Source organism: Schistocerca cancellata, chromosome 8 (genome assembly GCF_023864275.1).
Source record: "Schistocerca cancellata isolate TAMUIC-IGC-003103 chromosome 8, iqSchCanc2.1, whole genome shotgun sequence".
NCBI classification, from domain to species: Eukaryota; Metazoa; Arthropoda; class Insecta; order Orthoptera; family Acrididae; genus Schistocerca; species Schistocerca cancellata.
In genome coordinates this window covers 192,109,444-192,134,358 of record NC_064633.1, presented here as the reverse complement: position 1 = coordinate 192,134,358, position 24,915 = coordinate 192,109,444, and the positions used below count along the sequence as shown (strand labels likewise).

The window sequence follows — 24,915 nt, the reverse complement described above, 5'->3', positions numbered from 1 at the left end:
TGTTTCTCAACGGCGCCCATTTTACCATATTCAAACCTAACATCGTCTGTCTGCGTATATTCTGTACGCCATTACACATACGACCGAAGTAAGGCCTACTCAGATTCGTCCGTCGGCGTGTCCAACGCCTCGGGCGTGCAGCGCGAACCCTGCGGTACATCCTCATCTGACGATGAGGATGCCAACTGGGACCATATCAGAAATTACCCGGACGACCTGCGCCTCGCCTTCCTTGTTCCTACCAACCAATAGAGGATTGATGAATTAGCTATCACGTTTTATGGAAATAAAATAAATTATTCTCGGCCTTGTCATTCAATGTTCGGTTGCGTAGGTGGGAGCAGGAAGAAAATGGGAAAAACAAAAGTATAAAAAAGTAATTAAGAAAAATAAAGAGGAAAGATGTTGAGGATTAAGATAACAAATCTGGAGGAATATCTAGATGAACTAAGGTGGAGCTGAAAAGCAGTACCAAGAGTATGCAGCTGGAGGACAGAATTAAATGCTAACAGAAGAGAGGGTTGTGGACTCCTAATCTACTCCCTGTCTTCGTGTGTAGATACTGTTAATCTCTGCTATGGTTTTATGATTGTTACTGTAATTAATCCTCATTTTGCACTACCAATGAGAGCTGCAGGTGCCTCTTTCTCTTGCTTCCAAATGAACCCTCACAGAACAACATTATGACTACATCTGTGTGCACAGCCTATCAATCAGCAATAAATCCATGAGGTTTTTTTTCCAGAAGTTTTATTATTGTACATTTTCAGAGCTTACAGTGAACTTGTCTTAGTGCTAGCTTATAATTACTTGCAGAGTTGTTGTAAATGTGGATATAAGTATTAATCCATCCTAAAAGAAGTAACATTCACTTTTTGCTCTTTGTTTTCAGGAATCTTCAAGAGCAGACTGACCGATCTTTATCAGAAGCACAAGGGCAGTTAACACAGGTCCGTAAGGAATTAACTATTGCCCAGGAGCATGTGAGGGAACTAGAGCGTGACCGTGCTAAACTTGACAAAGAGGTAGCAGCACTTAAGAATGAACGGACTGTTTTACGCGGTAGTATTGCACAACTGGATCAAGAAAAAGACACTCTGATTGTAAGTAACTGGCTTCCTTTTATTCCAGTTGCTGCCTTTTTTCATACTACTTTCATGCGAACCCATAGTTGTCAGGGCTGTGTTGACATAGATAAAATCAAACATCACATAAAACAAATAACTTCAGTGCAGACTAGGCAGAGCTGCACCTTTTTGTAGAAATGGTCATTTGATTAACATTTTTTTCTCTGTAAAAGAGATAAATATTTAACAGTGACACATCTGCTGTTAACAAAAAATGTCAGAGAACAAGCGGATAGTGTTATAAGCTTCATGAGGGTATCTGCAGCAGATGACATTGTATATAGAAAGTTGGAAACTAGAAAAAGGTAAAGAAATACATGAAGACCTGCAGAATATAGACACTCTGTATATAGATTGATCACTGACACTCATTATAAATAAAGATAGCATATTATACATAAATAGATGGAAAGATCCATTACTGTTTGATACAGTTGGCAAACAATCACTGGGATCTGTCTCATCCATTATATCTGGGAGCATTTGTATGGAGCAATTTAATGTGAAAGTACCACCTGTGATTAATACAGGGTGGAGCAGAGGAAATGCATGTTTTTTGAAGCGCTAGTACGCGGCGATGAGAAGGGGGTATTGGCCTTGAATGAATGTTGGCAGACTGCCTATACAATGCAGTTTCAGTCGCTATGGAGTGTTGGAGCGTAGAGCATCATGTGTTCGTTGTCAAGCAGTACTTTAGAAACAATGATTTTGTAGTCACAGTGCAGCGTCTTTTCCATAAAAATTTTGGAGTTGGATGTCAAGGTGCAGTGCCTGATTGAAATACTGTACTCCGATGGGTTGCAGTGTTTAGAAGTGCTGGATCTATGATGAAAAGAAATCACATGGTCTTCCCCGTTTAGTTCGTACTCCAGAAAACGTAGACCAAGCGAGAACGGCAGTTGTTGCTAGTCTGAAACGATCGGCTAGACGACATACTGTAGTGCTGGGTATGTCATGTCGTTCGCTTCACTGCATCATACATCATGATCTTAAGTTTCACCCGTACAAGATAATGATTGTCCAGCAGCTTAGTCAAGGGCATTTTGAGAGTTCTTTCACGTAATGGACGAAATTTTTATGGAAGATGCAGATGCTACAGTCTTCATGAGTGATGAAGCACATTTTCACATAGACAGTTAAGTCAGTGTTCAAAATTGTCGGTATTGGGTGCTGGAGAACCCACATGAGTTACACCAAAGACCTCTCCACAGTTTAAAAGTAACAATGTGGTGCTTCATTTAAAAGGATGGGGATTGTTGGACCCTATTTTTTGAAGAGGAAGGAACTGCAGTTACTGTGACATCAGCATTCTATGTTAAAATGTTAAACCACTTCCTTCATCCAGAACTTAAAAGGTGTCAAGTAAACATGAGAGAAATATGGTTTCAGCAGGACGGTGCCACAGCTCACATGGTGAGAGCATCCAAGGAAGTGGTTCGACAAATGTTCCCAGGACATGTCATTTCAAAATATGGTGATGTTTACTGGCCCCCTCACTCACCCGATTTGTTGATATGCGACCTCCATCATATTTAAAATCGAAAGTGTACTTGAACAAGCCTCACACAATCGATGACTTGAAGAATTCCATTCGTCAGGAAAATGAAGCCGTGCCGAATGGAATGTTGGAGAGAGCCATGCGTAACTTTCGGGAGAGGATCCAAATTTGTATCCAGCAAGGAGGACGTCATCTCCAAGACATTATTTTTCGAACCTAATTAAAGTATGTATGTGTCAAAACTGCATTAAAAAGTCTATCACTTAATGCTTGTTTTTATTATTTTATCTAACCGTGTCCCAGTCATTCAGTAGTGAAAAACATGCATTTCCTCTGCTCTCCACCCTGTAGTAGGAAAGGCAGATGCTGGTCTGAGATTCGTTCAAAGAATCCTCGGGATACCCACAACAATGTAGCTTACAAAATCATCATTTGACTAATACTTCAGTAGCTCTTCTCAGTCTGGAACCCTTATTTGGTGAGATTGATAGAGGAAGTAGATCTCTGAAAAAGAGTACTGCATTTTGTCATGGGTTTATATACGAAGTGCAAAAGCACCATGGAAAAGTCACCCAGCTACAAGGAAAGCATTATGCTGTGGAGGGTGGTGATGATAATTCTGATAGTTTATGTTCCTAGAAAAGTCAGTTATATATTGCTTTTTCATCCCTATATGTTGCAGACTGCCTATGAAAATAAAATTACAGAGATTTCAGCTCATACAGAGGCTTAGCAATAGTTCTCACCATGCACCATTCATGACAGATTAGGAAAATAGAGAAGTGACAATGGTATGCAAAATACCCTCCAACACATGCTATTGTATGTATACATGTAGGAATTCAAATGAGAAGATTTTAGGAAATCATTTAATAGAAATTCTAAAATTGTACTTTGATTGCCTTGATTTTATTTATTTATTTGTTTTCAATTTTGTGCAAATTGAATATTGTCATTGAAAGTCTCCTTGAAATTGATGGGGTAAGTCAAAAACAAGTTAAAAAGGGCTTTTATACAAGAATGCTCCTTAATAGTGTTCTTCCATCAATAAAACCTGAGAGATCACAAGAATGTTCATATTATCATGTTGTAGAAGAGATTGCTCGGCATTTAATCACAATGTTGACAAATGAGTTTCAGATTTTCTGATAGAGGAAAGTATAATATACCACTTGAAGGTGTTAACTGGATTCAGTCAGCATAAACATTTCTCTCTGTATATACTATTTGTCTTCATTATCTGTGAGGAGCACTGTTCAAGCTTTGATCTCTAACATACATAAAATTTTGTATGTGGTTATAGGATGTAGGTTATGTCACACAACAGTCTTAATCATTAAAGGGAACTGAAAATTTTGCAGCACTCTGACATAAACATGGGTCTTTCAAATGCTTCTGTGGCCACATTTAATCCTTACAGTTTTCTGTTTTTTTTTTTCCCGTTTTTCAGCTCAGTGTGGACAGCAAGACAGAGAAATTGGCAGCCATAGAAAAAGAGGTGAAGTTGAAGGACACTAAGTTATTGAACCTGGAAACAACAGTCACAGAGCTCCAGAAGAAGTTAGAGTGAGTATTAATAACATGTATACACATTTATTTATGTTTTATGTACATATCACAGACATTATGCTCTTTTAATTATGCCAGGCTGATGAGGTAAATATTACTTCAATCAAGCATGAATTATAGGAACTCTTAAGAGGTACAAGGGTTTCTTCTATTGATAAAACATTCTTTTGTATTCAAGGTACATGAAATTGAAACTCTTCTGTCACCACTCTAACTTGTCAGTACTAACGTCTCTCTCTCTCTCTCTCTCTCTCTCTCTCTCTCTCTCTCTCTCTCACTCTCTTGGAATAGTGTAATTGAAAGACATTTGAGTTAGCTGTTCATATCTTAATTCAGTGTATCTTAAATGAAAACTGAGTGCCTACTTTGGACCATTCTTAGTTTTATATCCTGGCATACACCTCCATCATAGTGTTTGTCATTCACCAGAGTTCATCTTTTTAATGTGTGAAAGGTAAGTGGAGATAGCTACTAATTGGGACCGACAATCTCCTTGGATATCAGACTGGTGATAACCTGGTTGGCACTCACATCGTCCTATAAGAGGCTGATTCTGCAGTTTATCTTCTGGTTGTCTTATGTCTGGCACCAGCCAGGCACCGTGTTGGCATGGCCCCCGCTCATATAGCTTGTAACATTGACCTAACCAAAGGACCCAGCCAACATTTTCACATGAATTAGTAGTTTGTTTTTGGCTGGCATCAATTTGTCTGTGTGCAGTGGAACCTTTCACTACATGGAGTGGCAGTTTATCGGTTTTAGGCTTGGGAATTACTGTACCAAGAAATTCATTAGTTATTTCCTGTGTTTCAAGTACACTTTCTGAACTACTTCCTGTTTCATGTGTGTTATCATAATATTCCACACCTTTGATATATGACTTTTCTTGGTCTATGTTTAAAATCGGTGTCAGTAAGTGTCTCTGTATGTCTTCCAGTATTTGTTCCTGCTTGTAAGTGTTATTTGATTCATTCTTATATGAAATATGTGGTATTGCTCCTGTTTCGAATTCAATGTGCTTATGGATGTCTTCTAATATTTGTGTAGCATTATACTGGTAATCAGTGATAGCCACCTGTGAAACCTGGTCAGCACTGTAGTGTTTTTTTTGCTCTGCATTTTGATGTTGTAAAATGCTCTCGTGCCTCATATGTTCATTGTTTCTATCGTAATGGACGGAATGGATGAATGGAAGGTAACGGTGTTGCTTATGACGATGGTGAAGGTTCCCTAGATGTCGTATGCCAACATTTGTGATGTTTTTTGACTCATTTTGTAAAATGTGCTTATCTCTTTGGTCTGCTGAAAAGTGACTTACTGTTTTTCCTTTTCTGTTATGCAGACCAATAGTAGATTTACTAGTCTCCAGCTCTGAATTTTCTATTTTATGTGCTACTTGAGTTTCTTCTGTTATGCATCCGTGAGTCACAGGACAGTCACATATCCCTAGAAATGACACATCGCCAGGATCAACATCAGAAAATAGGAGCCTCTTTCCCTTGGGACATGGGTGCTCTGTCCCTGGGTGATGGCAAGTTTTAGATTCTAAATGTAGCAGCAGCCCTTGAGGGCAGGGTTCAGGTTCACACATTCCTTTCCCTCCCTCCTTCTCAAAGACAACAAATCCCCGACGACAAGGTCCTCGTGAAAGTGGTCGCCAGCATCCTGGTGCAGCACCGTGTACACTCACACGGCCAGTGTTGCACTGGCACTGTGCTGATGACCCAGATGAGCCAGCCATCAGTATCTGGCCATGCTGACAGGGCCCACGGTGTCCTGTAACACCAGGAAAATAAGAGCTGGTAGTTTTCTTTGAAGTTATTTCTCATGTTAGTACAGTAAATCATTTGTGAATTCGGAGATCTGATAAACTACAGCAAGTACGAGGGCCGTTCAGAAAGTAACCTCCGGTTGATTTAAAAAAATACACCAAGTTAAATAAAAATATTTTAATATATACATCTTACAACTACATCTTTGCACTATTTTTCTACATAGTCTCCATAGCGATTGAGGCACTTATCGTATCTCTTCACAAGCTTTGAAATTCCTTCTGCATAAAAATCACCCGCTTGTGCCTGGAGCCAGCCTGTGACCGCATCTTTGAGCTCTTCGTCGTCATCAAACCGCTGTGACCCGAGCCATTTCTTCAAATGCATGAAGAGGTGATAATCACTTGGCGCCAGGTCTGGGCTGTAAGGTGGATGGTTGATAACGTCCCACTTGAAGGACTCAAGAAGGGCCGTTGTTCTGCGAGCAGAGTGAGGACGGGCGTTATCGTGCAAAAAAACGATACCGGAAGTCAGCATACCACGGCGTTTGTTCTGTATAGCCCGTCGTAACTTTTTTATTGTTTCACAGTACACGTCTTGATTAATGGTCGTACCACGTTCCATGAATTCAACCAACAACACCCCTTTGGCATCCCAAAACACCGTTGCCATCAGTTTTCTGGCAGAAAAATCTTGCGAGGCTTTTCTTGGTTTGGTAGGCGAATTTGAATGTGCCCACATCTTTGATTGTTCTTTTGTCTCAGGGTTCACGTACTTAATCCAGGTTTCGTCACCGGTCACGATTCTGTTTAACAATGGTTCTCCTTCGTCTTCATAACGTGACAGAAAGTCTAATGCAGAGGCCATTCTTTGAGTTTTGTGGTGGTCGGTAAGAATTTTGGGCACCCATCGTGCACAGAACTTAGGGTAACCCAATCTTGCTGTCACTATCTCGTACAAGAGAGTCTTAGAAATCTGTGGAAAACCAGTAGACAACTCCGACATTGAGAAACGTCGATTTTCACGAACTTTTGCATCAACTGTCTGAACGAGTTCGTCAGTCACCAATGATGGTCTACCACTCCTCTCTTCATCATGAACGTTTTCTCGTCCACTTTTAAATAAACGTACCCATTCACGGACAACTCCTTCACTCATAACTCTTGGTCCGTACACGGCACAAAGCTCACGATGAATAGCTGCTGCAGAATATCCTTTGGCTGTAAAAAACCTTATGACAGCACGCACTTCACATTTGGCGGGGTTTTCTATTGCAGCACACATTTCAAACTGCCACAAAAACTAAACTAGCGCAGGTACGACGTTCACTCGACCACGGCTTGATGCCGACTGACCTGTTGAGTGCGTGAACGCACAGATGGCGTCGCTACTCCCCCCACAACCCGCACTGTGACCGATCGGAGGTTACTTTCTGAACCGCCCTCGTAATTGCTTAAGAAACAGTTAAATTGGTATGGAAAGTCTTGGTGGAATGTAAACAATTTAAGGAGCATTAGTAAGAACTCACAAATATTAGAGACATTTAGTTGTCGAAGGTGCAAACATGTCTTAAATGTGCTAGCTTTCACTTGAATCCCTTTTTGAGCGTTAGAGTAAACATACACCTACCTATGTGTGTGTTCTGTATGGCTTCATTGTGCTTGTTGACTTCATAGAACTATGCAGCTCAACTGGGTTGGGTAACTGTGTTGGGTGGACTGGGTGAGGAGATCAAGGAGTGGGGAGTGGCAAGGAGGTTTTGTGGCTATCCGCTGGGAGGGAGAAGCAGCAAATGCATGGGTTGGGGATGTAGCATGGGCTCCAGCACTGGTGTGCTGATGCTATGCGTGATGACATGGGGGAGTAGATTTTGGGGGAGGAGACAAACAGAGGAATAACAAACTGTGGGGAAGATAATGTGGGTGGAGGCTGAGTGAGCTTAAGGCTTTTTGGCAGAGGTGTCAGTGGGTGTGGGGCAGAGGACTTGTGAAGATAGAGCCTAGTAGGACTGTGGGTTTGAAGGAAGTGTTGAAAGGATAACTGTCGTCGTCATAATTTGGATAAGTGGGTTTTTGGAGAAAGGCTTCAGATGGCAGAGGCTGTGAAGCAGTCATTGAAGTAAAGTTTGTTTGAAGTTTGGTTCTTTTATTCCAGTCCATGATAACAAAAATTGTTTTCAGACTATAAATTTCAGTCTTTGTATGTGAAAATGGTCATCACTGAAATCAGTAGGCTCACTAGAATTTTTGTGGTAAAAGACTGAAATAAAAGAAACACATTCTACACTTTCGGGAGCACTGTTTTCATTCCCAACTATGTTGCAGCTTGTGATAGAGTATGTTTTCTGTCACTGTGTGATCAAAACTGCTGTTGGTTACAGTTTGGCAGTGGCAATTCATCCATATGGCTGCTGGTTGTTGGTCATGCTTTCATGCAATCCAATGCAGAAATTGTACCAGATACGTTGCATGACATGACTACTTTCAGAGGTGGCCCAGCCTCTGAGCAGAATAAGCTTATGGCAGACAGGAATAGGATGTGCTGGATGGAGTTGCCAGACAAGTCTTCCATAGGGTTATGATCCCTGTGACAAGGGGCTGGGAATGGATAGTAGATTTACTAGTCTCCAGCTCTGAATTTTCTATTTTGTGCGCTACTTGAGTTTCTTCTGTTATGCATCCATGAGTCATAGGACAGTCACATCAATGAGGTACCTTACTGAGTGTGGTGGCATGCATGAAGAAACTTCAGGATTTTCTTACTGGCTGAATTGAAGTGATTATCAAGGGGTTATTCAGTAGTGATTATGCTGTCTGAAATTCTGTCTGAGGGAACCTGCCTGAATTTGTGAAAAATAAATAAATAAATAAATATATCTAAGAAAGATGATGAGACTTACCAAACAAAAGCGCTGGCAGGTCGATAGACACACAAACAAACACAAACATACACACAAAATTCAAGCTTTCGCAACCAACGGTTGCCTCATCAGGGAAGAGGGAAGGAGAGGGAAAGACGAAAGGATTTGGGTTTTGAGGGAGAGGGTAAGGAGTCATTCCAATCCCGGGAGCGGAAAGACTTACCTTAGGGGGAAAAAAGGACAGGTATACACTCACGCGCACACACACACATATCCATCCGCATATACACAGACACAAGCAGACATTTGTAAAGGCAAAGAGTTTGGGCAGAGATGTCAGTCGAGGCGGAAGTACAGAGGCAAAGATGTTGTTGAAAGACAGGTGAGGTATGAGCGGCAGCAAACTGAAATTAGAAATTAGCGGAGATTGAGGCCTGGCGGATAGCGAGAAGAGAGGATATGCTGAAGGGCAAGTTCCCATCTCCGGAGTTCTGACAGGTTGGTGTTAGTGGGAAGTATCCAGATAACCCGGACGGTGTAACACTGTGCCAAGATGTGCTGGCCGTGCACCAAGGCATGTTTAGCCACACGGTGATCCTCATTACCAACAAACACTGTCTGCCTGTGTCCATTCATGCGAATGGACACTTTGTTGCTGGTCATTCCCACATAGAATGCTTCACAGTGTAGGCAGGTCAGTTGGTAAATCACGTGGGTGCTTTCACACGTGGCTCTGCCTTTGATCGTGTACACCTTCCGGGTTACAGGACTGGAATAGGTGGTGGTGGGAGGGTGCATGGGACAGGTTTTACCCCGGGGGCGGTTCAGGGGTAGGAGCCAGAGGGTAGGGAAGGTGGTTTGGGGATTTCATACGGATGAACTAAGAGGTTACGAAGGTTAGGTGGATGGCGGAAAGACATTCTTGGTGGAGTGGGGAGGATTTCATGAAGGATGGGTCTCATTTCAGGGCAGGATTTGAGGAAGTCGTATCCCTGCTGGAGAGCCACATTCAGAATCTGATCCAGTCCCAAAAAGTATCCTGTCACAAGTGGGCCACTTTTGAGGTTCTTCTGTGGAAGGTTCCGGGTTTGAGGAGATGAGGAAGTGGCTCTGGTTATTTGCTTTTGTACCAGGTCGGGAGGGTAGTTACGGGATGCAAAAGCTGTTTTCAGGTTGTTGGTGTAATGGTTCAAGGATTCCGGACTGGAGCAGATTCGTTTGCCACGAAGACCTAGGCTGTAGGGAAGGGACCGTTTGATATGGAATGGGTGGCAGCTGTCCCATGCACCCTCCCACCACCACCTATTCCAGTCCTGTAACCCGGAAGGTGTACACGATCAAAGGCAGAGCCACGTGTGAAAGCACCCACGTGATTTACCAACTGACCTGCCTACACTGTGAAGCGTTCTATGTGGGAATGACCAGCAACAAAGTGTCCATTCGCATGAATGGACACAGGCAGACAGTGTTTGTTGGTAATGAGGATCACCGTGTGGCTAAACATGCCTTGGTGCACGGCCAGCACATCTTGGCACAGTGTTACACTGTCCGGGTTATCTGGATACTTCCCACTAACACCAACCTGTCAGAACTCCGGAGATGGGAACTTGCCCTTCAGCATATCCTCTCTTCTCGCTATCCGCCAGGCCTCAATCTCCGCTAATTTCTAATTTCAATTTGCCGCCGCTCATACCTCACCTGTCTTTCAACAACATCTTTGCCTCTGTACTTCCGTCTCGACTGACATCTCTGCATGTCTGCTTGTGTCTGTGTATATGCGGATAGATATGTGTGTGTGTGTGCGCGAGTGTATACCTGTCCTTTTTTCCCCCTAAGGTAAGTCTTTCCGCTCCCGGGATTGGAATGACTCCTTACCCTCTCCCTTAAAACCCAAATCCTTTAGTCTTTCCCTCTCCTTCCCTCTTTCCTGATGAGGCTACCGTTGGTTGCGAAGGCTTGAATTTTGTGTGTATGTTTGTGTTTGTTTGTGTGTCTATCGACCTGCCAGCGCTTTTGTTTGGTAAGTCTCATCATCTTTCTTTAGATATCTTTTTCCCACGTGGAATGTTTCCCTCTATTATATAAATAAATAATTAAATAAATATATATATGCGCGCGCACACACACACACACTCACACACACTCACACACACACACACACACACACACACACACACACACACACACACACACACACACATATATATATACGGACACAAGCAGAAGGCAAAGAGTTTGGGCAGAGATGTCAGTCGAGGCGGAAGTGCAGAGGCAAAGATGTTGTTGAATGACAGGTGAGGTATGAGTAGCGGCAACTTGAAATTAGGGGAGGTTGACGCTTGGTGGATAACGGAAGAGAGGATATTATTGATGACATCTTCATGATCTGGACTCACAGTGAAGAAGAACTCCAGAATTTCCTCTCCAACCTCAACTCCTTTGGTTCCATCTGATTCACCTGGTCCTACTCCAAATCCCACGCCACTTTCCTTGACGTTGACCTCCATCTGTCCAATGGCCAGCTTCACACATCCGTCCACATCAAACCCACCAACAAGCAACAGTACCTCCATTATGACAGCTGCCACCCACTCCATATCAAACGGTCCCTTCCCTACAGCCTTGGCCTTTGTGGCAAACGAATCTGCTCCAGTCCTGAATCCCTGAACCATACACCAACCACCTGAAAACAGCTTTCGCGTCTCGCAACTACCCTCCCTACCTGGTACAGAGGCAAATAACCAGAGCCACTTCCTCATCCACTCAAACCCAGAACCTCCCACAGAAAAACCCCAAAAGTGCCCCACTTGTGACAGCATACTTTCCGGGACTGGATCAGACTCTGAATGTGGCTCTCCAGCAGGGATACGACTTCCTCAAATCCTGCCCTGAAATGAGATCCATCCTTCATGAAATCCTCCCCACTCCACCAAGAGTGTCTTCCGCCGTCCACCTAACCTTCGTAACCTCTTTGTTCATCCCTATGAAATCCCCAAACCACCTTCCCTACCCTCTGGCTCCTACCCTTGTAACCGCCCCCGGTGTAAAACCTGTCCCATGCACCCTCCCACCACCACCTACTCCAGTCCTGTACCCCGGAAGGTGTACACGATCAAAGGCAGAGCCACATGTGAAAGCACCCATGTGATTTACCAACTGACCTGCCTACACTGTGAAGCATTCTATGTGGGAATGACCAGCAACAAACTGTCCATTCGCACGAATGGACACAGGCAGACAGTGTTTGTTGGTAATGAGGATCACTCTGTGGCTAAACATGCCTTGGTACACGGCCAGCACATCTTGGCACAGTGTTACACCGTCCAGGTTATCTGGATACTTCCCACTAACACCAACCTGTCAGAACTCCGGAGATGGGAACTTGCCCTTCAGTATATCCCCTCTTCCCGTTATCCACCAGGCCTCAACCTCCGCTAATTTCAAGTTGCCGCCACTCATACCTCACCTGTCATTCAACAACATCTTTGCCTCTGCACTTCTGCCTCGACTGACATCTCTGCCCAAACTCTTTGCCTTTAAATATGTCTGCTTGTGGATGGATATGTGTGTGTGTGTGTGTGTGTGTGTGTGTGTGTGTGTGTGTGTGTGTGTGTGTGCGTGCGCGCGCGCGCGAGTGTATACCTGTCCTTTTTTCCCCCTAAGGTAAGTCTTTCCGCTCCCGGGATTGGAATGACTCCTTACCCTTTCCCTTAAAACCCACATCCTTTCATCTTTCCCTCTCCTTCCCTCTTTCCTGACGAAGCAACCGGGGGTTGCGAAAGCTCGAAATTTTGTGTATGTGTTTGTGTGTTTTTTATTGTGCCTATCTACCAGTGCTTTCCCGTTTGGTAAGTCATGGAATCTCTGTTTGAAATAATGTCCTGATTCATGTTCATGATAATTTGGATGAATGGGATGAAATGGGAGTTTTGGAAAAAAGGAGACTGACCAGCCACTTTCCGTGTTGCTTAAAAAGTTTATTGACAACTTTTGTAATATGGGCATTTTTTAGTCAATGAGAAAATTTGTCATATTATTGGAAATGATATTATTCTGAGACAACTTTACAGTTAGGATTTCCTCAGGAGGCCGCCAGCATTTCTACGATCTGTCCTGACAAAATCGCTTTTTTTTCTGGCAGAGTTTGAAGTTTTCTCCACCGGAGAATACTGTTGCCAAAGGAAGTACTTTTGTTATAACTCTGCTATTTAATAAATAGTAAAATATGCCTAATATGGTGAGCAGTTTGCTGCCCTTTATTTGGAAAGAAACTTGCAATTTTTAAAATGCATACAAGTACCTGCTTGCCACTAACTATTCAGAAACCCGAAGGATCTCAAAGAGAGGTCCAAACACTGGAAACTCCAGTTAGGAATATCAGCAATGTTGGAAAATATAAATTGCTACTTACCATAAGTATGAAACGTTAAGCTGTGGAGACGCACAATTAAGACACTTACACATAGGCTTTCAGCCACAGCCTTTGTCAGAGAAAGAATGAGAAACACACACCATTCATTCTCATAAGGAAGCGCACCTCACACACATGACTGCTAACTCTGGCAGCTCAGACCAGTTGGCATTCTGGCTCGAGCTGCCAGAGTTGGCGGTCAAGTGTGCATGAGGTGTGCTTGCTTGTGTGAATGAATCGTGTGTGTGATTCTCTTTCTTTTTATGATGAAGGCTGTGGCCAAAAGCTTATGTGTAGGTATGTTTTAATTGTGTCCCTCTGCAGCTTAAATTGTCATCTTCACGGTAAGTAGCAATCTACATTTTTCCTACATTGTTAAAGAGAGTCCCTCAGAACAACATATTTCCCTAAGAACTTTGTTGACAGAACTTCGGAACATAAGTCTTGTGTGTTACAATAATGGAAATATTTTGTTCAGTCCTGTTTAGACTATGGCTATACTGTGGATCAATGTAACATAGCTGTCTGCACATTCTGGATACTGTCTAGCATATATGGTAAGCTATCTTTTCGTTCAGAGGGCAGCACTTCAAGGTGCTATCAAACTAAGCAAGGTACATGAAACCTTATGGTTTAGATTACATTATTAAACAAACATGGTGAGAATTGTAATTCTGCTGTAGTTTATTAGCCAGAGCCAAAGTAAAAATGCTGTTCAGGGATCGGTTTTCTCTCCTAGTCTTACAGCTGAAATTTATTGTCCATTTGAATGTTCTGATGGTGCTCAGGAACATGTCATCTTGAAGGTACTTCAGTGGAAAAGGACTAAATGATGGAATAAATATCAAAAATTAATTTTGACTCTCTTTATTCAGAAATGCTTTGAACACATGTGCTTATATCTGACATGTGTGGTTTTACTTTTCTTAGAATATGTTTCATAGTTTATCAATTAAATTTGGCACCAGTGCTGCATACTAGACTTTGCATTAAGGTGAGCAGTTTTAAAAGAATAAAATGTCCTCTTAAAGTTTAAAATTATCTTTTTGATGAATTCATTGATTGCTGGGTGATAAAATGCAGTTATAGGCTGCTAAAGGAGATCCTTTTAATTTTTACTAGAGCAAGTATTCATCAGAGACAAGGATATAGTCAGAAGTGCCCCAGGGGAGTGTGGGATAGTACCGCTGTTGTTATCTATATACATAAACAGGGTGTCTACGACCCGGGACAACCGGGAGATCCGGGAAAAACCCGGGATTTTTCTCATCCGGGAGAAAACCGGGAAAAACCCGGGATATTTTTAGAATTCCGGGAATTTTTCATTGTTTTAGTTTTCAGTTACATTTTTGTAATTTTGACTAGTAAGAACCGACACACTAACAAAGGATATTACTGTATCCCGCTACTGCAGAATAATACTTCAACAATAAAACATAAACGAGAGAAAAAAACGAAAATAACTTAAATTGCAAAGGAAATGCGCCATATAAAACGACGACACAAGTGCTCATGCAAGCGTCTGCTGATTGAAAATGTGTCAAAGGCTTTAGGAAGACTATGCAGTGCTTCATAACAACAAATTGCCTCCAATGAGTGTGAAGTCGCAACTGTTTGCATTCGATTTGTTTTAGCAGTTAACGCGCGGGCTCATGCGCATGCGCAGTAGTGTCACGTTTGAGTAGTAGATTCTCCCGCTTCTGTAAACAGGAATGTGGCTGTTGGCTGTGCAAGCAGTCGCAGCAAGCAGCTAGATACTTCCGGGGAAAGGTGCGCCTAATTGATATTCTTGAGGGGAAAAAAACTTGTTTCACAAAGCACCTAGCATCCAGCGCACATTTGCCTATCAATTAGTCATATGATTTTGAAACGCTTCTCACATTTTAAGTTGATTTCTGAATGAATCATAAGCTGACTTTTGAATGCATGCATAGTGTATGTGATGTGTCTGTCAGGAGAATCCTCGTCGCATCTAGAAATAAACTTTCTACAGACAAAAGGGGACGGGGCTATACGAGCTGAGTGGAGTAAAGCCGAATGGATGAATGGCAATCGCTGTCTGATTATGTGGCTGATTGAGTGTGGGAATGATCAGCGTTGTTATAAAATGGCTCAAATGGCTCTGAGCACTATGGGACTTAACATCCGTGGTTATCAGTCCCCTAGAGCTTAGAACTACTTAAACCTAACTAACCTAAGGACATCACACACATCCATGCCCAAGGCAGGATTCGAACCTGCGACCGTAGCAGTCGCGCGGTTCCGGACTGCGCGCCTAGAACCGCTAGACCACCGCGGCCGGCTCAGCGTTGTTATAATTACTATCGAAATCCATAGATTCATACTATCAGAATGGAAATAAACGACTGACAGGAATAACAGGTGAGAAAGATTATGTATTATCTTCTCGGTGTGTCCAAGAAAATGAAGTTTTGACAGAAAATGTTTGGCCAGATCGCTACACTAGTAAGGACCAGTAGTACAGTCCCCGGCTACCAGCCGCTTAAGTTCTATTATGGAAGTAACGCGGAAAACGTGTTGTACGAACACGTAACAACGCCTAACCAGAGAATAATTGTGGGAGAACTAAACCAGTGATTCTGGCAGGGTTAGTGAAGTTAATCGGCGAACAAATTTTGACAGTGGCAGCAATAGCTAAAGAATTGGTGATGACAGGATTGTTTGTTAGAATGAGGATGGAGAAGAAACGAGGACATCACACAAATTATGGAAGAATAAGACTATTCCAAATTTATATAAAAATTTCGTAATACTAGTTTTCGATGCCATGCTAGAGAAGCTGGTGCATATGAATGAAACGTGAAACTATTTACTAACATAAAGCTTTTTGCTTGTAGTAGGTCTAATAGGCATTTGATATTAATACTTATTGGATTATATTCTGTCGTGTTATAAAAATGACCATTTGTGCCAAAACAGTCTCGTTTATTTGGTGTGTTATAAAATTACTGCCGTATTAGAAAGGCCTATTTTGTTTTATCTAGCAGACAGTGACAAAATAGACGTAATCAGATCGAGAAACCTCACCAGTCTTGGGTATTATTTGTATTAAGAGCTTTTTCAGTATTAGATAATTACATTTCGATTTTCCATGTAGCAAAAAGTTTGACAAACTTTGATGAGGTAAAAGATTCTTTCACAGAAAGGAAAACATGCCATGTAAAGCTGTAGCAAGATTAGAGAGAAAAAAATGCTAGGAGCTAAGGTTTGAAGAAATGTGTAATTTCTTGCTTATCTCTTGTCAGTACTGGTTTTATATATCCTATATTTAATTTTATGACACACAAAACAGCAAGTTATTAACTAATGGGCAATGAAGAGTTCAGATTTTCCGAAGAGTTCTTGTTCTCTCGATTACAAATAATCCCATCCGCTATTAATTGCGAGATTTTTTTTAAAGACAAACCGGCCGACTGGGAGCAGGAGAGGCACCACAGGACATTTCAATTTCCACTCTCCTGAATATAGTTTGGACGTGCAGTAGAAAAAGAGGCATGGAACTGCACTTGGGCATACTTAAGACCAAATAATATGTCTTACATTTCCTCGAATACATACGTTTTAGGTTTCAGACTTTTCAGAAAGATGTGCGCTACAAGATGAACATATTTTGAAAATTCGATTTTTTTTAGTATTGACCCGGTTCGCAAATGTCGTAGATCCGGGGCTGATGCGCAGAACAATCTGAGCTATAGTGGGTAGTCTCCACGTGACCCGTGTTTACGTTCAGTGACTTTGCTGTTTCCCCTTCGTTTACTCTCACGTCAAATGAAAACAAAACTGATATACGTGGCCGGGAGCTATCAAGTGAATTAAAACACATTCACATAATTACTAAAGGCTGAAATATGTCATTAGTTTCAGATTTTATTTGATTTCCACCTTTCTGACAGTCAAGCATTAATCGCCTTGCGGAACAATGAAGTTATTTTTGTCTGTTTGCTATAGAAATTTGACTTTTGCTAATCTTTTCCGCAGAGACAGTCAGTGTATCTGAAACGAAATGTTTAATTCCACAGTACTGGGTAGTTTCAACTGTTCGCTGCATTTCAAGTGCATGTTTTCATTTTCTAGCACATATGGCATTATGCCATAATAAAGAACCAAACATGATATAATACAGTACTGGTGCTCCAAGAAAATTTACATCCTGAAAACCACACTTAAAAGCTTAATATCAGGTCGGGGTCTACGGTACTTCATTGGGAATCTGGACATACGAGTGTGCCTTTAAGGATGCACTTTAAATGTGCACATTTTAATATGATTCACGAAATTCCGATGATTTTGCAGTATCATCTTTCATTGATGATCTTTTACACGTACGTACATATGGGCTTCCTAAGTCATGATATCTACCCAAGCGCAGTGTCGCCTGTTACCTGAGCTCTCTGGCAACTGCTGAAACGAACCTATTTGTAACAGGTCGCGGAAAAATAATACGATTGGTGGTTTGAAAAGCGTTACTTTCAAAGTAAATATGCTTTTACGTAAGTTGAACTACGTACAAGAATGGACCGTGAATGTATTAAATCACAAAGCGTTTGACTCTCATTTAAAAATCAGGTGTCTGATGACGAGCCATTTAGAAGCATTTCGAACCCTTGAACCCTGAAGATCAGACATTTATGTCATTATTAAAAATTTTACAGGCACATTTGTATGATATCTCTTAAAGTGTAACACGCGCAAAAAAGATCAACAGTATATGCGAAAGCTTAGCTTCTCTTGCGGCTTGAGACCAATATTTTATGTGAAAGCTTTGCTTTTCTTGTAACAACACTATGTATATTAATTTAAACTATTAACTTTCCCTGTTTGGCGCGCTACTTAACACTGATGTTGCTATTGGCTGACTACATCACGTGTCCTATGCTCTGAATATACTCTGCGCCGTAAAAACAAGACGGTGCAGTGCTTCAGGTGCCAGGGCCTGAACCACATAGCTGCGCACTGCACCATGCCAGTGAGATGCAGGAAGTGCGCCGAGGCCCACGACACCAGGACATGCACACTCAAGCACACGGACCCACAAATAAGGTGCGCGCTGTGCGGCAAAAACCACACAGCGGGTTACCAAGGGTGTGAGGTCCACAAAAGACACTCACAGCAGGCAAAGGGCGCAAAGGCCGCCCCCCACACACGTAAACAAAACACGACAAACCCAACCAACCAAACAAGAAAACAAAATGCAACAACACACGCAGACAAGGTTTGGTTAAAACCAAGACCGGACACACCCAGGGCAACATATGCAGAAGTGGTTTCTCCCCCGAGAAACCATGAAAGCGTGGCCCCGTCACCACAACACCAGTCACAGTCACAAGAACAACACCGGGAAACACACAACAACAGCGACCAGGTCCACCAAGTCAGAGGAAGCTCTAGGGAACCCCACACACAGTCCCCCCCCATGGACCAGTTGTTAGGCGTTATGGTGCAGACCATGAACCTCGTCATGGAAATGATGAAGGAATTCAGGGAAGCCCAAAAGCAGAACACACAGATCCTCACTGCCCTTCAGGCAACAGTCCAGCAGTCGCTCCCCTCTGCGACTTCCTCAGTAGTTTCGAAACCCCATCTTGGATAGACGACCAAACATCCAAGGCCTGACAATGTGCGTCTTTAACGCAGACGGCATTGTTAATCAAGAGGTCGAGTTCAGAGAACTCATGAAGGAGTTCTCCATCGACATATGCATGATGGGGGAAACCCACCTAAAACCGGGGACAAAAGTGACAGTCCCCAACTATGTTAGCTATCGCAAAGACAGGCCAACCCATGGCGGAGGAGTGGCCATATACATAAAAAGAGGGATCCCCCACCACCAGGTATTCTTACCAGCTACCAATAAAATCGAAGCAGTGGCAGTGGAAGTAGCCACTGCCACTGGACCCCTAACAATCGTTGCAATCTACCGACCCCCACAAGACCAGATAGATGAGGGAGACATAGCTACTCTAGGGCAAATTGAAGGCAAACTCATAATAGGGGGCGACTTCAATGCCAAACATCCTGATTGGAATTCTAGAGTAACCTCCAGAGCAGGCGCCAGATTGCAACAACTAGCGCGCAACCACCATTTCGAAACATGGGGTCCAGTCGAGCCCACACATTTTCCAAAAAATGGAGGCAGGCCCGACGTGTTAGACATAGCTCTCACTAGGAGGATTACGGGTTTTGTGACCGCGAGGACGATCAACAGAATGTCCTCCGACCACAACCCAGTGATCCTAGAGGTAGACGTGGGAGAATGGGTAGCACTCCCACGGTACCAGACGTCTTACAAACGTACAAACTGGGAGCGATACCGAGAAACTGTCGCCTCTGATATCGCTCGCGCTCCGCCACCTACTGCTGAAACAGTAGAACAAGCACTACAAGACCTAACAGGTACCATCCTGCAGGCAGCAGAAGAGGCCGCCCCTCCACAAAGGGATGGCCCGCCGCCGCAAATACAGCTCCCGGAACACTTGCTAGCTCAAATTCGACATAAGAACAGAGTGGCAAAAGAGTGGAAGATAACCAGAAACCAGGCCACAAGGAGGCTGCTCAATCATCTACAGAGAGAACTGAAGGTAGCGCTCAATGAGCACAGAAACCAGCAATGGCAAAACCGCCTCAGAGCTCTCAAAGTAGACGATCATACACTATGGCAAGCGACCAAACAGTTTACAAAAAGACGCGCTAGGATGCCGCCACTGCACGGCGAACAGGGTATGGCCTACAGCCATGCTGCAAAGGCAAACGCCCTCGCCGACACTTTCGAGAAGCAGTTCCAAGCGGCTGAACCCCAGGATGATGAGCATGAGAGAGTGGTCCGTCGTCAACTGGCCGTCTTCCTCAATGCTGAGGAGGACCCAGAAGACGAACCCACAGTCTTTGCCCCTGAAGACGTGGCAAAAGTAATTAGGTCCCTCCCCTCCAAAAAGGCGCCAGGACATGACAATGTCACCAACCAGTTGGTCAAAAACCTCCCACCCACGGCGATCGAACACCTCGCGAACGTCTTCAACGAGATTACTCGTACCCGCGAGTTCCCAGCTTGCTGGAAACACGCGGAAGTGGTCGCGATACACAAACCAGGGAAAGACCCTCTATTCCCGCAGCACTACAGGCCGATTAGCCTCTTGCCAACTCTCAGCAAGATCTATGAGCGCCTCCTGCTAAGACCCATACAAGAACATATCACCAGAGAGCAAATTCTGCCGGATTTCCAATTCGGATTCCGGCAGAACCACTCTGCCCCACAACAGATCATGAGAGTGGTTGAAGCAGCCACAGAGGGCTTCAACCACAGAGGCTACTGTGGGATAGTGCTACTAGACGTAGCCAAAGCCTTTGACTCGGTATGGCATAGAGGGCTACTCTACAAGTTGTACACTCAAGGGTTCCCCGGGAGAATAGTTAAGCAGATCAAAAGCTATCTCTCAAACAGAACTTTCTCTGTCAAAGTAGAAACAGCCACCTCCACCAAGAGGCGTATTCGTGCCGGAGTGCCACAGGGATCGGTCCTGGGGCCCGTTTTGTACAGTCTGTACACTGCGGACACTCCAACGGCCCCCCTGGTGCACACCGCTCAGTATGCTGACGATACAGCCTTCTACACAAGAAACGCGAACAAGGACCTGGTCATCCGTAGGTTACAAAGGGTTTTAGATGACACAGAAACTTGGGCCCGTCGCTGGCGAATCACCATCAATTCTGAAAAGACGCAGGCGATGCTGATTACCCGTAGGCTCGGAAGGCACGAACCTCCTCAACGCCCCCCCCCCCCTTCACCTTCACCTAAACGGAACCCAACTCCCCTGGCGCAGAACTGCCAAGTATCTTGGCGTAACCTTGGACTCTCGTCTTACATGGAAACCCCACATAGACGAAGTCCACAGGAAGGTCTGCGCCAGAATGTCCATCCTGTACCCAATCCTCAACTCAAACAGCTCCCTTTCCTTCTCAGTAGGAGTGAACGTGTACCAGGCCCTGATCCGGCCAGTCATGGAATACGCGTGTCCTGTCTGGGGATACGCGGCGAAGCAGCACCTGGACACCCTCCAGAAGCTGCAGAACCGCGCCCTCAGGAGGGCACTGCATTTACCCCTTGGATTCCCCATTGACGATTTACACGCCGCTGCGGAAATCCCACTCCTGAGAGAGCGTTTCCAAGACCTGGCAAGGGCCTTCTATGAAGGTACCTCCAGGTCGCGAAACGCCCTCATCCACTCCCTAGGTCGGTATGACATGTCCCGCGATAAACACAATCGCCCCATGACGATCTTCGACGACTAAGTCGAAGAGAAAAATCCCAATACCCATCCCCAAATCCTACTCCTACCCAAAATACTACAATTATCTCGCCAAACCTCAGGCAAGTACCAGACACACACAGAACAAACATCACATCTCACAGACATCAAAAAAGTACAGAAATAATCACACACACAAGTACACAGGGGAGTAAAAGCCGACAGGCTACAAACTCCCCCTCACACTTCCCCAAAGAGGGGAAAGTATTAGATGTGAGCAGTGTGGCGAGATCACGTGACATGAGTTACGAACGGCGTACAAAAGCGCTTCGAAATCTCGGTTTCAATGGTTCGGAAAGTAACATGCGGTGTTTGGTGAATTTTCTAATGTATGTTTTCGTAATACGAAAATACGCAGCGTACATGTTGCTGCACATCAAAGATATTTCCAAAACGTGTCTTCTTCTCTGAGTTTCGTTTTCTAAAGTGCCGGGAAATTGTACGCCCGTTTACAAAACCATAACCATTCAAAGGAGTGATAGGGGAAAATATACTGTCATCCGGGAGAAAGTGTGTTTTTAACCGGGAAATCCGGGAAAAATCCGGGAATTTTTTTTCCTTGTCCACGTAGACACCCTGATAAATGATTTGGCAGACAGGGTGGGCAGCAATCTGCAGTTGTTTGTTGATGATGCTGTGGTGTGCAGTGAGGTGTCAAAGTTGAGTGACTGTAAGAAGATACAAGGTAACTTAGACAATATTTCCAGTTGGTGTGATGAATGGCAGCTAGCCCTAAATGTGAAAAAGTATAAGTTAATGTGGATGAGTAGGAAGATCAAACCTGCAATGTTCAGAGACAGTATTACTAGTGTCCTGCTTGACACAGTCAAGTCATTTAAATATCTGGGCATAACATGGCAAAGCGATATGAAGTGGAACGAGCGTGTGAGAAGTGTGGTAGGGAAGGTGATTAGTTGACTCTGGCTTATTGAGAGATTTTGAGGAAAAAGTGGTTCACCTGTAAAGGAGACCACATATAGGACCCTGGTGTGACATATTCTCACGTGCTGCTTTAGTATTTGGGATTTGTACCAGGTCAGATTGAAGGAAGATATCGAAGCAATTCAGAGGCGGGCTGCTAGATTTATTACCGGTAGGCTCGAACAACACATAAGTGTTACAGAGATGTTTCGGGAACTCAAACGGGAATCTCTGAAGGGAAGGCAACATTCTTTTTGAGAAACACTTTCGAGAATATCTTGAGAGCCAACTTTTGAAGCTGACTGCTGAATGATTCTACTGTCGCCAACATACATAGCACATAATAACCTTGAAAATAAGATACGAGAAATTAGTGCTCATACGGAGACATACAGACAGTCGTTTTTTCCCTCGCTCTATTAGTGAATGGAACAGGAAAGGAAATGACTAGTAGCGGTACAGGATACCCTCCGCCACGAACACTATGGTTGCTTGTAGAGTAGCGATGTAGATGCAGAAGTTTGTGAGCTGTTTTTTAGTTTGTACACAACATACAAAGATTTTTTTATCCTTTTTTTATGGCTGGAAAGCTCCCCTCAAATAGGCTCTGGATGCAACAATATTTAAAATAAGTTCAAAGAGTTTTATCATTTCACAGTATGGAGACTGAAGTCCATCTGACATAAACTTCAAAAAATCACCAATACTTTAATAATACATTTCTTTGGAAATATATGCAGTGAATAACTGTGGTCTTTACAGGGGAAAAATTATCCATGGCAGTCCCTTAGTGAGTGCAATAAATTTTCAGGATAACACTATTCATATTGATCAAGATTATGTACATTCAAAAGTTCCAAAAATAAGAGTCCAAGTTACTTATTCTCTCTTGTCTAGCCCCATCACTGTCCAAAATTTTACCATAGGTTATTCTAAAGTATGTCCCCAAAGTGACTGCAACATCACGCCTAGAACATTTAGTTATGGTTCATCCGTATGTTGGCCATCAGGGACTTCATCCTGTTTTCTTTCATACGTCACAATTGGTTTTACAGTTCTTGGAAGTCATTAATTTTTTTTACACATTAGCCAATGTCATAAGCTCCAGTTTGCGATATATCAAATGAGATGTCAGTGAAAGTGAAAATATGTGCAAAAGTATGTAGAAGAAAACTGAAACTGACATCTTGCATCATGATTTTAAATCCATAGGCTTTTCACGATTTTAAATCCATAGGCTTTTCAGTGACCCTTATCTGGATCTGTCCTGTCTTTGAAAACTGAAACCAGTTGACTGTGGTACAAGATTTTCATCGAACAAGATGGAGAATTTAACAACATGGCAGACACTTCAGGTGCAGTTGTTTCATTACCTTCTTATCCTAGAGCCCAGGTTCTTTTGGTTGACTTGGGGAAAAAGTTGAAGTTCTGCATTTTTTAATGTTTGACACTGTTTGTGATAGCACTGAATTCAGTTGATGAATGAATTTGTGAACCAATGTAGCAACAGAAAATATATGTATTACCCCTGATTGCAATCTTTTCAAATGACCAGGCTTAACAGCAGCTCATTCATAACTCAGTGGAGGTTCATGAATTCAAAAAAATCTTTAATGGACATAGGTAAGAAGTTCTCTGTTAACTTGCTGGGTGAAATTTGGATAAAATCACAAGCTTTTGATGACTGTCTCCACAAGAGTCATTGACGATGATGTCTGACTTAGCCCCTGTATAGTGGTGATTTATGCAGTCATCAAAATTTTGGGATTTTATCTGAACTTGACACAGTGAGTTAACTGAGAACTTTTTCTCTGAGGTCTCAATTGTGAGAGACTTTCATGAAGTTGACCATCACCTGTGGTATAGTGGAGTACTAAAGAAATCCACGAGAAATTACACTCGCCAGTTGCTTTATCTTTAATAATTGATTCATTTATCTAATTTCTTATTTTGTGCATCAGCATGTTCAAGATAGAAGCAGAGTAATTCTTTTTTAGATTTGACAGTCCTGTAAATGCAGAAGAGTGTCCTAAATGATGTTTCAGCTTTTTGTCGTATTCACTGAGGAGATGTAAGAGTTCATTGTAGTTGCTTTTAACTTTCACATGTAAAGGCATCCTAACAGCCACTCAATGAAGTTTCATATTGAAGTAACTTATGCAAGATTTCACCTCAGTTATGAAGCAAGATTCAGTTTAGGTCTGCTTAGTTATTCAGTGTTCTCCTCTTGGAAACTGAGCGCGCTGAAGTTGTGCAACAGGGCCTCACATTCTCACAGGTGCAGCTCTACTTGGTTTCCAAGATTTTACTGCTCAGCAATACAATACGTAAGAAGCTCCATTGCCTACTTTCCCACATATAGCATTGCCTACTTTCCCACATATAGCAACATACGAATGCAATGTATATTATTAACTGTCAAGGCTGTTTATT

At 43.0% G+C, this 24,915-nt stretch overlaps 2 protein-coding genes across 2 annotated transcripts in view; one reads left to right on the top strand and one right to left on the bottom strand.

The window, feature by feature from the left end:
- LOC126094905 (centrosomal protein of 135 kDa) overlaps window positions 1-24,915 on the top strand; it is a 402,349-nt gene that overhangs the window by 139,574 nt on the left and 237,860 nt on the right. The window contains exons 15-16 of the mRNA XM_049909544.1: window positions 893-1,103; window positions 4,076-4,191. Coding sequence (XP_049765501.1) covers window positions 893-1,103; window positions 4,076-4,191 — 327 coding nt within the window. The remainder of the gene's footprint in view (window positions 1-892; window positions 1,104-4,075; window positions 4,192-24,915) is intronic.
- Window positions 4,201-24,915, bottom strand: part of LOC126094906 (uncharacterized) — a 122,109-nt gene continuing 101,394 nt past the window's right edge. The window contains exon 5 of the mRNA XM_049909545.1: window positions 4,201-5,970. Coding sequence (XP_049765502.1) covers window positions 4,613-5,970 — 1,358 coding nt within the window. The 3' untranslated portion in view covers window positions 4,201-4,612. The remainder of the gene's footprint in view (window positions 5,971-24,915) is intronic.